At 40.1% G+C, this 13,669-nt stretch overlaps 1 protein-coding gene across 2 annotated transcripts in view; it reads right to left on the bottom strand.

Annotated features, from left to right (window-relative positions):
* Positions 1-13,669, bottom strand: part of RPS6KA5 (ribosomal protein S6 kinase A5) — a 134,623-nt gene that overhangs the window by 99,894 nt on the left and 21,060 nt on the right. The window contains exon 2 of one of the 2 annotated variants that reach the window (XM_037031087.1): positions 116-187. The exons of the other annotated variant lie outside the window; for it this stretch is intronic. Within the exon in view, the coding sequence (XP_036886982.1) occupies positions 116-187 (72 nt within the window). The remainder of the gene's footprint in view (positions 1-115; positions 188-13,669) is intronic. 2 annotated transcript variants of the gene reach the window in all.

The following is a 13,669-nucleotide window of genomic DNA, read 5'->3' as shown; positions in this document are numbered from 1 at the left end:
CTGGATTCCTTATGATTTTTTAAATTTAAGCTGATTTCTGTGCTTGTAATATCAATCCTTTCTCATCAGAATAACAAGTACTTTTTTCCCCAAAAAGAATTAACTCAAGACTTACCTCCAGTTCCTAGGACCTTCAGGAGCTCAAAGTTTTCAATCCCCACCTTCTCTGCATGTCCTGTTAAATTTGCTAAAAAACAAAGAGGAAAAAAAAGCAATAATTAAGGGGATCGGCAATAGGAGGGAGTCCCACGGGGGCTTCTAAGACAAGGGCAATGTTTTCTGTTTTGACTTTGGTGGTTAAGCCATGTTAGGTTTGGGGCAAAGGTTCCTTCATGTGAAATAAACTTGAAAATCACTGCTTAAACAAAGTTAAACAGGTCCCTTTACTCCTAAGCATCACAGATTCTGTGCCATGAAAATATACATGTGAATCTTCAAGACTGAGATTCTACATCTGGCAAATGTGTTGGACCACAGAACCATTTTTTATGGTGACACCTATTAGGACCATGTGGGCCAGCATCTGCAGATGTGCGGAGGGCAGGCTGGGCCAAATCCTACCTTCACCACTTAAAGGCTGTATGACCTTGAACAAAGTACTCAACTTCTTATGTTTCAGGTCCCTCTAGTATTAGATGGGGATAATTAAAATACCTACCCTCAAAGCCTATTAGGGTCTGCAATTTCATTTGAAATTCATAAAAAAGAGGACAATGTCTGAATATAGATAAGGGTAGATATGTGATAAAGCCCGACAAGAAGATGTTAGAGAACCCAGATAGTGTAAGATGTTCAACACACAAGTCTTTCAAATTATCTATATACTTGAAAGTGTCTATAGTAAAATGGCAGAAAATAAAACAATACCTACCTCACAGAGCTGCAGTCAAGATAAATAAGTTAAATTTAGACAGTGCTTGCTGTGTGCCAGTAAGTATTGTTATAAATATCTATAAATAAATTAATGCTTTGGGATTAGAATCTCAAGAAAATTAGACCCATCTAAGAACTTTTAGAATTAAAAGCTTCAGGGAGATAAATAATTTCAGTGTCTTTCCAAATTTCACTGCAAACATTTTTTTAAACTGTGGTGAAAACATAACACAAAATTTACCACCGTAACCATTTTTAAATGTACAATACAGTAGTGTTTAATTACATGTCAACTGTCTGCAATAGAACTCCACAAATTGTTCATTTTGCAAAACAAACTCTATGTCCGTTGAACACCCCAACCCTGGGAACCACCATCCACCTTCTGTTTCGAAGAGTGTGACCACGATGCGTAACTTTACAGTGGGAACAAATCAGTGTGCACGGCTCTGCTTCAAGTTGCACGGACATCAGTACAGATCTAAAATGAATATGGCAACAATGGTATCTGCCATACATGTACACACATGTCCTCCTGTAGCATGCCACGCAGATTGAGCTAAAAGCCAAGCTCACAGAAACCACCACTTTTGAAAGAATGATTTGACTCTCTTCTAACTGAATTGTTATTTTATTATGCAAAATTTTTTAAGTTGAAGACATAATTAAAGAGCCATATGCTGAAAATGTTAAAAACTGTTACTGCTGATTCTCACAGTTAGGAGTCATCTTTTACTTACTGTCCATACCCTGTATTAATATCCCCCATGTCTGTATTTGCAGCTGGCCTGGGAAGATAAGAAGCCAGCTTTTGATCTGCAACCAACTCAGCCTTTCTTTGCTAGACACAGAACTGCTTTCAAAGGAAATTAAGAGAGATCAGATTAATTCCACTTTGTTCCACAAAGTGTACCACCTAGGGAACTCTGGTCATTCACAGATCTTTCAGACCATCTGTGAAGGGCTGTTTTATTCATCATCTACTACACGTCGAATATTCTGTTTCTGACATAAAGTAACACTTTGCCTGCAAGGGTAACTCAAGGCTTCCTCAAACTCCTAGCCTCCAGGAAAAAGACCCAATAAGGTTCAAGATGAAAGGAGCTGGCGCCTTCTGTGCTTGGGGGAAGGAGGTGGTGGTGAAGGTCTCCAGGTAATGAGACGTTAGCTCTGTTTTCTTCAAGGTATGTTCTCTTTGGACTCTCGTCGCTTTGGCTTGGCTGCTGAGAGTTTATCTACTCTGTGTGTTGCCTTTCTGTCGAGTCTGTTCCCAGCTGGCTGGGGAGGTAAGGCAGAGCTTGGGAGAGGGTCTTCCCTTCCTGATACCCCAAGCCCCAGGACCTAAAAAGAAAACCCAATGCTGAGCTTGCAAAGAGCAACCCTAGGCTTATAAAAACACTTTCTTTTCTGCCTAGATTATTTCTAGACTTTATTGTTCCTGTCCTTCTCTATGTAACAATGGTGAGACTCCAGTGAACAAGCTAAGAGAGAATCAATCTGCTTAGGGCAAAGTGACCAATAAATCTTAAGCAGGGCCATGTGGTCCAGCTCAGTTCATCAAAGGCATGGTTTCAGTTTGGGGTAAGGTGCCAAAGATCAAGCTTGTCATGAGGAGCTCCTTTACTTCATTCTGTCCTCTGTCTTCATTTCCCTGGGGGACCTAGCAACTGGAACTGCAATAGGGCAGGACAGAGACCGTGACCCCAACAACAGTCCTCAGAGCTACTAGCTGGGATCTTCAGACCATTCCTCTGGTTCACGCATTTCTGCTCTGAAGGTACGGAAAGCAGTAACTTTGATTTTTTAGAAAATCATTATAATTTCACTGACATTGAAACAAAAATAATATTATTCACCATTTAACCCTAATTTTATTTTTTTATTATTTTGCTTTTGAAGTGATGAGAAAAAAAAACCAAACAGTTCATGGGTCAATATTTTGCTCAAAGTGAAAATTAACTAAAGACATTTGAGTACCAGAAATCCACCACTATCATTTTTAAGTTTTATTGAGGTGTCATTTACACAACAAAATTCACTCAAATGAACAGTTTGATAATTTTGGGTGATTACTACGTACAGTTGTGAAGTCTCAGTGCCAACCGTCCTGAAACAGTGCCATCGTCCTGAAAATCCAGGACATCCTTTTGAAGCCAATTACTTCCCAGACCACTGACTCAGGCAATTCCAGTCATCACAGTTTTAACTTTTCTGGAATTTCATGTTTTTGAATTTCATTCACGTTTTTGTGCATGTTACTACTTTATTTCTTTTTTTAAAGATTTTATTTATTTATCTTCAGAAGGGAAGGAGAAAGGGAGAGAAATATCAATGTATGATTGCCTCTCATGTGTCCCCCGCTGGGAACTGGCCTGCAACCCAGGCATGTGCCCTAACTGGGAATCGAACCACGATTGTGTGGTTCACAGGCCCGCGCTCAATCCACTGAGCTACACCAACCAGGGCTACTACTTTACTTCTTTTTAGTACAGAGTAGTGTTCCATAGCACTGATATGCCACACCTTGCTTTTCCATTCACTAGCTGATGGACTACACTGGTCAGATTCATATTGTGTGCAGTTTTGGGTTACAACAGAGTATTTTTGTGGGCATGTTTTCACTTCTCTTGGGTAAATACCTAGGAATGAGATTGCTTCATATATGGTACAACCATATCCACTTTTATAAGATACTAGTTTACTATTAAAGTAGCTGCGCTATTTTGCATTCCCACCAATAATATGCAAGAGGTCCGTGTGCTCCACATCCTCTTAAAGACATGGCACTACTACACTTTGTAGTAGTAACCATTCTAGTAGGTATGAAGTGTCTGACTGCTTACAGACTGTATTTTAGAGAACTTATAGGTCACAACAAAAATGAGCAAAAGGTACGTATATACCCCATCGTAGCATTTAGTATTATACAGAGTAAGCAGCTCTATCATATTTAGGCATGGAGGGAATATTTATTAATTATAAAGATTTTTTCATTGTGTTAAAGACAAAAACACATAAAAGGAAATGTTTAATATGATACTATATCAAATCCTAAGCAACGATAAATATGTATTCAAGCATGTGAGTCTAAGTGTCCAAATGGTTTTCATTTCTATGCTATTATTTGTCATTGTAATCAGAAACTTTTAAGGTCTAAAAATAAATTGCATTTCTCTTAATTAAACTGTTAACCTAAGATCAAAAGCTCAAACTTCCCAGCAACAATATTAATATTTATTAGAACGAGACATAAAATATTTATATATTTTATTTCACACCAGAGGTGAAAGAAGCATTAGCCAAACACAGAAATCTTCTTTATGTCTGAGTCATCATACACCTAGTGAAGTCCAAAATGATATTCTGATCATATGGTATGAACTACCTGCATGCCTGGGGCCAGGCTGCACCAGACACGGGCCTGCACTGCGCTGAGAGAGAACTGTCCACTGTCTTTCTTCTCACCTAACAGTGAATGGTATTTTACTGTGGCTGTCGGAGCTCCTCTTCTTGTGCCAGGTCCCTCAGTCCCTCTCTCTGTCTAGTCCTCCCCAAAGGTAAGAGAAACCTCGGTATTCAGAGTCCAAACTTCTGACTGCACAAAGTCAGTAGTAGGTGGGTCCACACCAGGTCTGTTCTTTTGCCTCAAACTTCTGTCCTGGGCTGACCCCAAGGGCTGAATGGCTGTTCTCTACCACTGCTTCACTGCATATCATAGTTCACTAAGCAAATTCGGAGATTGTTTGGGAACTTTGTGTGCACTCAGTAGTTTGCTCTCCTCTCTAACCTTCTAACTCCCACACTTCAACATGTTGGCCCCAAGATCATAATTAGATGGGGTTGGGGGGAAGCAGAAGTCCTCCCTTAGAGCTTGGGCCAAAACTGTGTGCACCTGTGCGGCTTCAGTGTAAGCCAAGTTCTCCATGAGTACTCGTACGCTGGGAGTTGGCTCAGCTTTTGTCAGCATGACACTGAGTCCCACCGGCCACTGTTCTGTGCAGTTTCCTCATGACTCCTGAGGGATAAGAGTAGATTGGCTGGGCAGAGTTTGGGCATTTCTGGATTTCTGACCATAACAGCTGAATGGCACCCAAACCGCACCCTCAGCCCTAAGGAAAAGGATTAACCCCTTCCCACAGAAACAATGCCTGATGAAAATGCTTCACAAATACATAAAATAACAAAGAGTATTGACACACAAAAAATGGAGGCTAGAGCTATTTAATTAGTGCATAACGGTATAGCCTTCTCAGTTGTTTATAGCTGGTATCTATTTTGAAGCCCACATCATATGAGTTTTAAATATTCGTAAACTTGGACTAGAACAAGTATTTTTAAACTTTTCTCGGACTACTTGAGGCCTAGCTCTTATTGTTAGTCAGCTTATACTGTCTCCTCTCATGCAAACCTTTTATAATGTTTTTTACATTAATGCATTACTAAGGTTATTCATTTAGAAAAGATAGGCATGAACTGTTTTAATGCTTTCACAGGCAGTTTTAACCAATTTTTTCTTATTAAAATATTAGGAATTATCCCCATTGAAAATCAAAATCCTTCACTTCTTGATTTGTGTTATCCTATAATGCATACTTTCTAGTTAGGAAATCGCTGTACAAGAAGTCAATGGATTTTTTTTTAAGTTTGTCAAAAACAAATTTCAGGCTGGTGTGGCTCAGTGGATTGAGCATTGGCCTGCGAACTGAAGAGTCACCAGTTCTATTCCCAGTCAGGGCATATGCCTCTATTGTGGGCGATGTTGGGGCATGTAAGAGGCAACCAGTCAATGTTTCTCTTCCACGCTGATGTTTCTTTCCCTCTTTTTCTCCCGCCCTTCTCTCTAAAAATAAATAAATAAAATCTTAAACCCTCCCCCCAAAACAAATTTCAATATTTAATTGGTTCCCTACAAGAGCATGTATTAACAGTAAAGAAAAAAATCTTGTACTATCAATGAATAGAAAATATTTGGTTCCTTACACTATAACTAGATTCCTTCAGCTCCTTGTATATTAATATGGTCATCTGCAATGTGGGAAAAGATGACTACTGTAATTCTTTTAAATAATCAATTTAGACTAATAGGATAATTGTCTTTTCCCCAAATTTAGATAGCTTTGTTATTTGTATTAGTATTATTATTATTAACTAACCCAGTTTCATGGTTTTTAATAAACAGACACATACACAGACCTAAGGTAGACCTAGAAAATCTGCCACTGAAAGACAGTTATCATCAATCCTTGGTAGATTCTTCCAGAATCTTAGCCATAAACCTATGCCTGAAAAATGGCTCCTCATTCAACTTTCTAGGCAATTCTATTACCACACATAATGAATTCATAATGCATATCACCTCTGATCATTTCTTTAAATTGTGAGAAATTTACCTTGGAACTTCCCACTCTTATGGAGGAAAACAATCAGTAAAAATACATGATTAGATCCAATGGTTGTGTTAAAACTAAGAAAAGGCTTAATTTAAAAGCACTTTTACAATTAAAGTAGAAATAAAGAAAATAATGCTTTGGAGGCCATTTCAAGTAAGTTTTTTTTTAGTATATGACTAAGGTACTCATATACCAGATTTTATTCAATAAATTAATCACTTATTAAATTTGCAATAAGCTGTGGGAAATGCAATTTAATAGGATCGTGGAGTCTGCAGACATTGAAGGGAATATCATTAATCTGCAGAAATAGTTAGAAACACTCATTGAGAATGCAGGCCCTCATTCACTCATTTCACACCTGAACAGGTGCTCGGTCTTCAGCTAAGAAGTACAGGATTTTAAATTAAGATGAGACAACAGTTAGAGAATTCTGAGCTAGACTAGCTAGGGTGAAAGCAAGTAAAGGATAATAAGAGGACTGTTCTAAGGAGCTCCTACTGGTTTATGTGGGGAAAACAGTAAAAATATAACATCAAATAAGCACATGAAACTTGCTGATTCAAAACCTGGAATGCCAGGTTAATTAGCTGTAATTGAATCCCTAAGCAATCTCGGTTCTGGACAAGAGGAAAGTGAGGTTTTAGAAAAACTACTCGGGCAGCAATGGGTGAGTGGACAGCAGCAGGGAAGACTCATGCTGGAAGATGGCGGGCGGCTGCAGCGAACTAGACTTGTGCTCAGTGGGTCTGGGGTGAGCAGAAACAACAACTCGCAGACTTCGTTGAAAGGGGAAGTTGAAAGGGGAGCCCGAAAGGGGAAGTTGTGGGGTTTCGACACGGATTCTGAAGTGATGGAGGACACCCTAAAAGGGCTGCCATGTAAGCCGACCTAGGCAAGGAACAGAAGTTCTGCAGAGAAGAGACAGAATGCTGATGGGGTTTGGAACACCTTAACCCCAAAATTCAGCACCTTGGCATACTGAGTGCTTTAAGCTGAAGGAATCTGAGAAGCTGCGTGTGCAGGAAGGACTCTGACCTCCCCTGAAGCAGGCCACAAACCCTTCCTGTGAGAGGCGCCCCCCTCCACCCAGAGGAAAAGAGCACCCTTATCGCTGACGACAAGGGACTCGAAGAGAGGAGTCTGAACAAACAGCATCCCGGCTGACTACACTTACCTCACGCCCTTTGCCCTATCACAACCCTTCTCCACAAGTTTCCACTCTTCAGCAAAACAAATACGAAAATGCTCAGGTTTAACTGTTTCTTCGGGTCATTTCCTTATGAAGGCTCCAGTGTCCCATAAAACTTGTATGAAATAAATTGTATACTTTCTTTGTTAATGGCTTTTGTTACAGGAGTCCCAATTGAGAACTCAGAAAAGTAGAGAAAAAAGATATTGTTCTTCTCCTAAAATGCACCGAGTTATTAAGAGGGGGGCGATGGCTGAAACTTGCAGTAGAAAGCCCTTCAGGAGACCACCTCCCAAAACGGTGAGTGTTAATAATGATCAGGAGTTGGGATCAAGAAGAAAAAGAGCCAGAGAATTGGTCAGAAGATGAACAGTATATACAGTCCAAGGAAAAGACAGAATGCCTGATAAAATAATGATTATCAGTGAGGTCAAACTGTGGTACAACAAGACATACACATATTTGATCTTTGTTATCGGTCCTCGCATACAGCTCCTGAAAGCTTAGGAATCTCCAGGACACGGAACTGCGCCTTCCGTATGCTAATGAGATGACAGGTGGCTGGGAGTCCAGCCCTCGGAGAGCTTCAGGGTTGGGGGCTGGTGGGAGAGGGAAGGAGTGGCTCTGGTTACCAGAAAAAACCTAAGACTTTCAACCCCATCCTCTGCCCTTTCCCCTGCAGGGAAGGGAGGTGGGGGGAGCGGAGAGTAAGTCAATCAACAATGGCCAATGATTTGAGGAATTACGCCTACATAATAAGCCCTCCACAGAACCCCTGAACAATGGTTCAGAGAGCTTCAGGTTGGTGTGCACACAGACGGTGGGTGCCCCCAAAGGGGCGTGGAAATCCCCGTTCTCCATCCCACACCCTGTCTTCCAACCAGTACCTTTGCCCTATGAAGCCCCTCCATCAGAGGCTGTCCCTAAATTGTAGTTGTATCCTCAAGTCTAGGCAGAGAGGCCAGGGCGCAAGGACGGACGTAGCTGAAAAAACAAAACCACAAACTTAAAAGCAATGAATACAGATAAATCTGTTCAAGGAGTAGAGATATCAATGAGGGAAAATGGAAGAGAACTCACTCCTATGGAATGTTTCTCTGCCTTAGAAGGCAGATGAGAGAAAAGACCAATGAAAAAAGGAAAAACAGGGAAGGCAGGTAAAAGGGGGGATGGGAGGGATGGTACCTCAGGGGGCAGATCCTTCACGACGTGATGAAGCGTGGGACCCAGGGCAGGAAAGGTCAGAGAGAAGGATTAAAGGACAGAGGGAAGAATAAAGATATATCAAGGTAGAAGGACGGAAAAAATGATTACAGCCTTTCTGGCGGACACAAGGGTCTCTGAAGGGGATACCGAAGGGACAGTGCACTGAAATGAGAGGAAGACGCCTCGGAGGTGGGCATGGCCAAAATACACAACAGAACATGAAGTGAAGTCCACGACAGCCTCCAAAATAAAAGTCATTATAAGCGGTGTGGAGGGATTTAAACTCTCTTAATCAAAAGAACTAAAATATTTAAGGAATGGGTAGAAAAGACAAACTGGACAAAATGAGAACTAAAACCCAAAATGCCAAATTGGGCAATGTGTTTCTAGCATTCCCAGGGACCACCTAATCAGTAGCTTCAAATACCAGGTCCCTAGGAACAGCCTATCAGGAGAAGGTGTGCAGTGCTCCTGTGGCTGGGCATCTTATCTGTCAGAATACACAACCAACTTCCTTTTTCCTAATCCCATGCTCACCAAGCAACCCAGTTTTAACTTGATACTCTCACCCAAAAGGAAAATGCACTAATTAAGCAAACACAAATGTTTCCTGCACGTCTCTGTATTCCCACTGTTTGCTGGCAGTGGCTTGGGTTTATATATGTCTTTTGTGATTGTGACTACAGCTGTATGCATGAAATCAGAGCACAAAAAGAAAAACAACAACGTAATGATCTGGCATTAAGTCCTATTCACTACTATCAAGGAACATTTACAGCGTTATGTCACAGGACACTGCAGCAGCACAGTGTTATCTCGTCAGTGGTTTTCTGACTCCTTTTCATCTCAGAAGGAGAACAATTATAAAAAGTAACCTGAGATTCGGTTGTGAATGCAATAAGAAGGAGAGGAACATAAAGCTGTTGCAAATAATGAAGGCATAGTTTATTATAAATCTAGGACCTACAGAACACCATCAACTTCTGAAACTTAAATATTGTCTACACAAAACCTTGTCCAATTTTCAAGTACTTTTTTTTTCTCTTTGAGACAGTAGCCCATCAATTTAAAAGGGGGTGGGGGCTGACAAAGCCTAGCAAGTTAATCAGAAAGTTCCTGTTTTGGGTAAAGAAGGGAGTTTCAGTATCGGCCCAAATTCCCTCTTCCTCAGTAATTAGTTTCACCTTCCTTTCCTAGCATCTTCGGTATTTAAGAAATCAACATTAACTTCTGATTTCCTAGTACTGGTGTGAGAAAGGTCACATCAGGATACTGGAGACATGTTTTGCTTTTTAGAACTTTTATAATGACCTGTAACAGAAAAGTCATGGTGGGGGAGGGGGGAGGGGGGGAAGACAATTGTAAGGCCACCATGTTAGCTACCCTCATTTCCAGCGTTCCTTTCCAGTCTTCTTGTGCATGTATCCAAGTTAGTAGCTGGGGCTTGCCAGGTCCTTAAAGCCCACAGAGCTAAAGCCCTCCCACTCCCTATTCCAAATAGGTCATTCTTAATCTCTCTCCAGCTTCCACCCTTTGGGGCGAGGCCATTATCTTCACCTAGCTCCTGGCCTCTCATCATTTTTCTGACTCATCTCCTTTTCTCCCTCCCTTTCCCTCTTAGGAACAAAACCAACAAATCTTTCTCCTCTGCTTCCTTCCTGCATGACCTCAGCCGCTGACGGTACCATCCACACTCACATCCCTCTGTGAACTTGCTGTTAAGGCAATGCCCCCAGGGCAGCTCCCGACATTCTAGGGACTCTGGTGCCCCCTGCTCTGAGGATACATTTTTCTTCTCCTTACCTATTTCATAGGTTTTATGTAATTATCATACTCATCATATCACCACATAGTCTACTTACTGCATGAGCGTTCTGAATGTTGATGTGTACCTGATATGGTGCAAAGCACTGGCAAGACTGATGTGCTCCCGAGCAGCACAGGGTCCAGGGGAGGTGCTCACAGGCAAGTGACAAGCCCCAGGGCACAAGCACTCTCACAAAGCTCTGAGGGACAGAGACCAAGGGAGCACCCCAGAGCACCTTACCACGCCTGTAGGTTGGGGGGAGTTAGGTGCAGATGGACAGTGGGGCAGAAAAAGACCCTGCTCATCAGAAGGAAACACATACAGAAAAGCACCAAGACGAGGACAGCTCACAGCTTATCTAAGAACCTGCAATTAGCACAGGCAGGCAATGCAGGGAAAAGAAGGGGAAAGAAGGCACAGCAAGACCCAGGCAGGGACCAAGTCACGGAAGACTGTGTGACACTGGAGAAAGTATCTATTTTATTCTAAAGTCAAGGGAGAGCCAATGAAAGATTTTAGGCAGAGGATTAAGATAATTGATTCTGTACCTGAAAAAGACCACCAGCAGCAGTGTGGGAATGAATTACTGAAAAAAGGAATTCACTAGGGAGACAGCAAAGCCAATGTACAGGTTGATGCAATACTGGAGGCCAGAAACAATAAAGGCAACACTGAGGCACTGCAATCGGAGAGGATAAAGGAAGTGCCTGGATGTGTTTGTTACTCACTAATAATACCAAGGTCAAAGTGAAAACCCTGGAAATTACTAAAATGATTAAATTCTAAATAGCTATCGCCCAATCTTTAAAGTTTAAAATTATACTCCTTAAGTGGCCATAATATCAGAAAGTACTCGGAATAAAAGATCAATTTTCAGAAAGTTTCACATTAACTGTATTCATTTCTCAAAACTCACAACTGTATGCCAACAAGAATGAATTTTACTGTATGTAAATCACACCTCTATAGAAAATAATTAGGACTAGAAAGAATCATGAAAACATTTTAAAAACATGAATATTATAAAGAAATGCTCAGATTCAACAATGATTTTCTTAATGTTTACTTGGTTATTGTTTTGCATATAATTTATTTACTTATCAAAGTTAATACTTTTCAGAAAAGTCACATACTTCTAGACAGCAATACAAAGTTTCTAACTTATTTTTCTTTTTTTTCCAAAATGCATGCATTTCTCATACATCTTTTTTTTTTAAAGATTTTATTTATTTATTTTTAGAAAGAGGAAGGGCATGTGCCCTGACTAGGAATCAAACCTGCGGCCCTTTGGTTTGCAGCCTGCACTCAATCCACTGAGCTACGCCAGCCTGGACCATTTCTCATACATCTTACAGGATATTATCTAAGTAAATTGTTCAATTTTATAAAACAGATTATTTATTTATTAATGCATTATCTTGAAATGTTACAAGTTCTTCTGTCATCATTATAACAGCATATGGTTTAACAGCATATTACTAATGTGCGGCTATATGTGTGCATGTATAGGTTTGGTGAACATAAACTTTAAAAAGAAGTACGTGAGATGTCTGTGGGATTTCCAAGTAAAATGGTCAAAAGACAGTAAAGAATTTTACTGTAGCCTAATTATAGGAAAATTCACAATTGTTATAAAACAGAGCTTTAAAAGAACAGTCAACTAGAACACTTCATTTCCAAGCCATTCCATAGGACGGAAGTTAATATACACAAAAATGTGAAGAAAAAGATACTTTAAGAAACAATATAGCACATTAAAAGGATTGCAGAAAAGTTTTTATAAGACATTTTCAAAAGCAAATTCCCTCAGTGTTGATTTTATAATCATCTGACGAGTTTAAAGACAGTCGTGCCTGAGCCTGAACCTGGACAAAGAGCAGGACCGCACGGCTCGCACTCAGCATGGCTTTCCGGTTCTTAAGTGAAGATGCACCTTCGTTTGCAATAAAAGTCAGGCTCCAGTATTTTGGCAAGCAACAAATTAGGTAACAGAAGTGATAAAAACTTAGACCATTACAAGGCAATATTATTTTGGTATTTGTTGATATATTTTAAATTATATCTTCCATGCAAGCAATAAAATAGTTTCTAATAGTCCAAAGTAACATTCCCAAGGATCAGATTTCAATTTGTTGTAAGAAAATACAGCATTTTGTTCCTTCTAAGTCATAGCCTCATTTTTCCACTGCAATTATACTGTCACCTCTACACTTAATTCTACTGTGAGAAAGTATTTTATCAACACCCTTTCTTTTTTGTATGTTCCAGACTACATACTGCTAATAGTGACAACTGGGTTTCTATTAGCACTTCAACGTAGCAGCTTTGAATCAAATATCAGTTTCAATAATGTGTGCTTACAACTACAAATTTTCATAAGACTAATGCCATCTCGTTTTTAAGAATAATCCTAGTTTTTTAAAAAATGTTACCAATAATTTTAACTCATAGTGAACTATCTCATTTCACTCCATGGACACTGGAGACCGAAGAAACTCAATTCACGCTGTCTTGTCCCACCCTTCCCCTCCCATTTCAGTTCTAACTACGCTTCCTCCAACAGCACCAGGCTCTGACACAAAGTCTGGGAGTTGGAAAAAGGGGGTCAAGGACGCTCGGAAGGAATCACAGGCATGGGAGCTCTACAGCCAAGTGCTGTCCCCCTGCTGCCCCCCACTTTGCTTGTTTCAAACATGAATTGTGTAACCCATTCCCCTGAAACCAAGTTAAGCAATTAATGCTTCCAATTCTATGACAAGGGTACCAGCACAATTATGTTGCCGTAGAAAAAGTTACAGATCTTTTGTGCTCCTAAACACAATTATAGCGCTCCATGGCCATTTACTCTTTTGTTTGTTTAATTTTACAATGACTTCAAAATCCAAAGTTGCAAAAATAACTCCCATATGCATAATTAGTTTTTAACATTCTTCCACATCTGTTTTTTCTTATTCATATACTCATATGTACACACTCACACACATTACTTATTTTTTCTGATCTACTTCGGTGTAATTTGCACACCTCACGTATCTTTACCTCTTAATATTTCAGTGTGTATGTCCTAAAAATTCTCTTAAGTACCCTCAATATATGAGCAAATTCAAAAAATGTAACACTGGTAAAATATTTTAATCTACGGTCCCTATTCTGATTTGTTGACTGTCTGATGTTCCTGTGATGTTTAATTTTATGTGTCAA

The sequence above is a fragment of the Sturnira hondurensis genome, unplaced genomic scaffold, assembly GCF_014824575.4.
Source record: "Sturnira hondurensis isolate 20B ecotype Veracruz unplaced genomic scaffold, ASM1482457v3 Scaffold0021143, whole genome shotgun sequence".
NCBI lineage: Eukaryota > Metazoa > Chordata > Mammalia > Chiroptera > Phyllostomidae > Sturnira > Sturnira hondurensis.
This window is presented reverse-complemented; position numbering and strand designations above follow the sequence as displayed.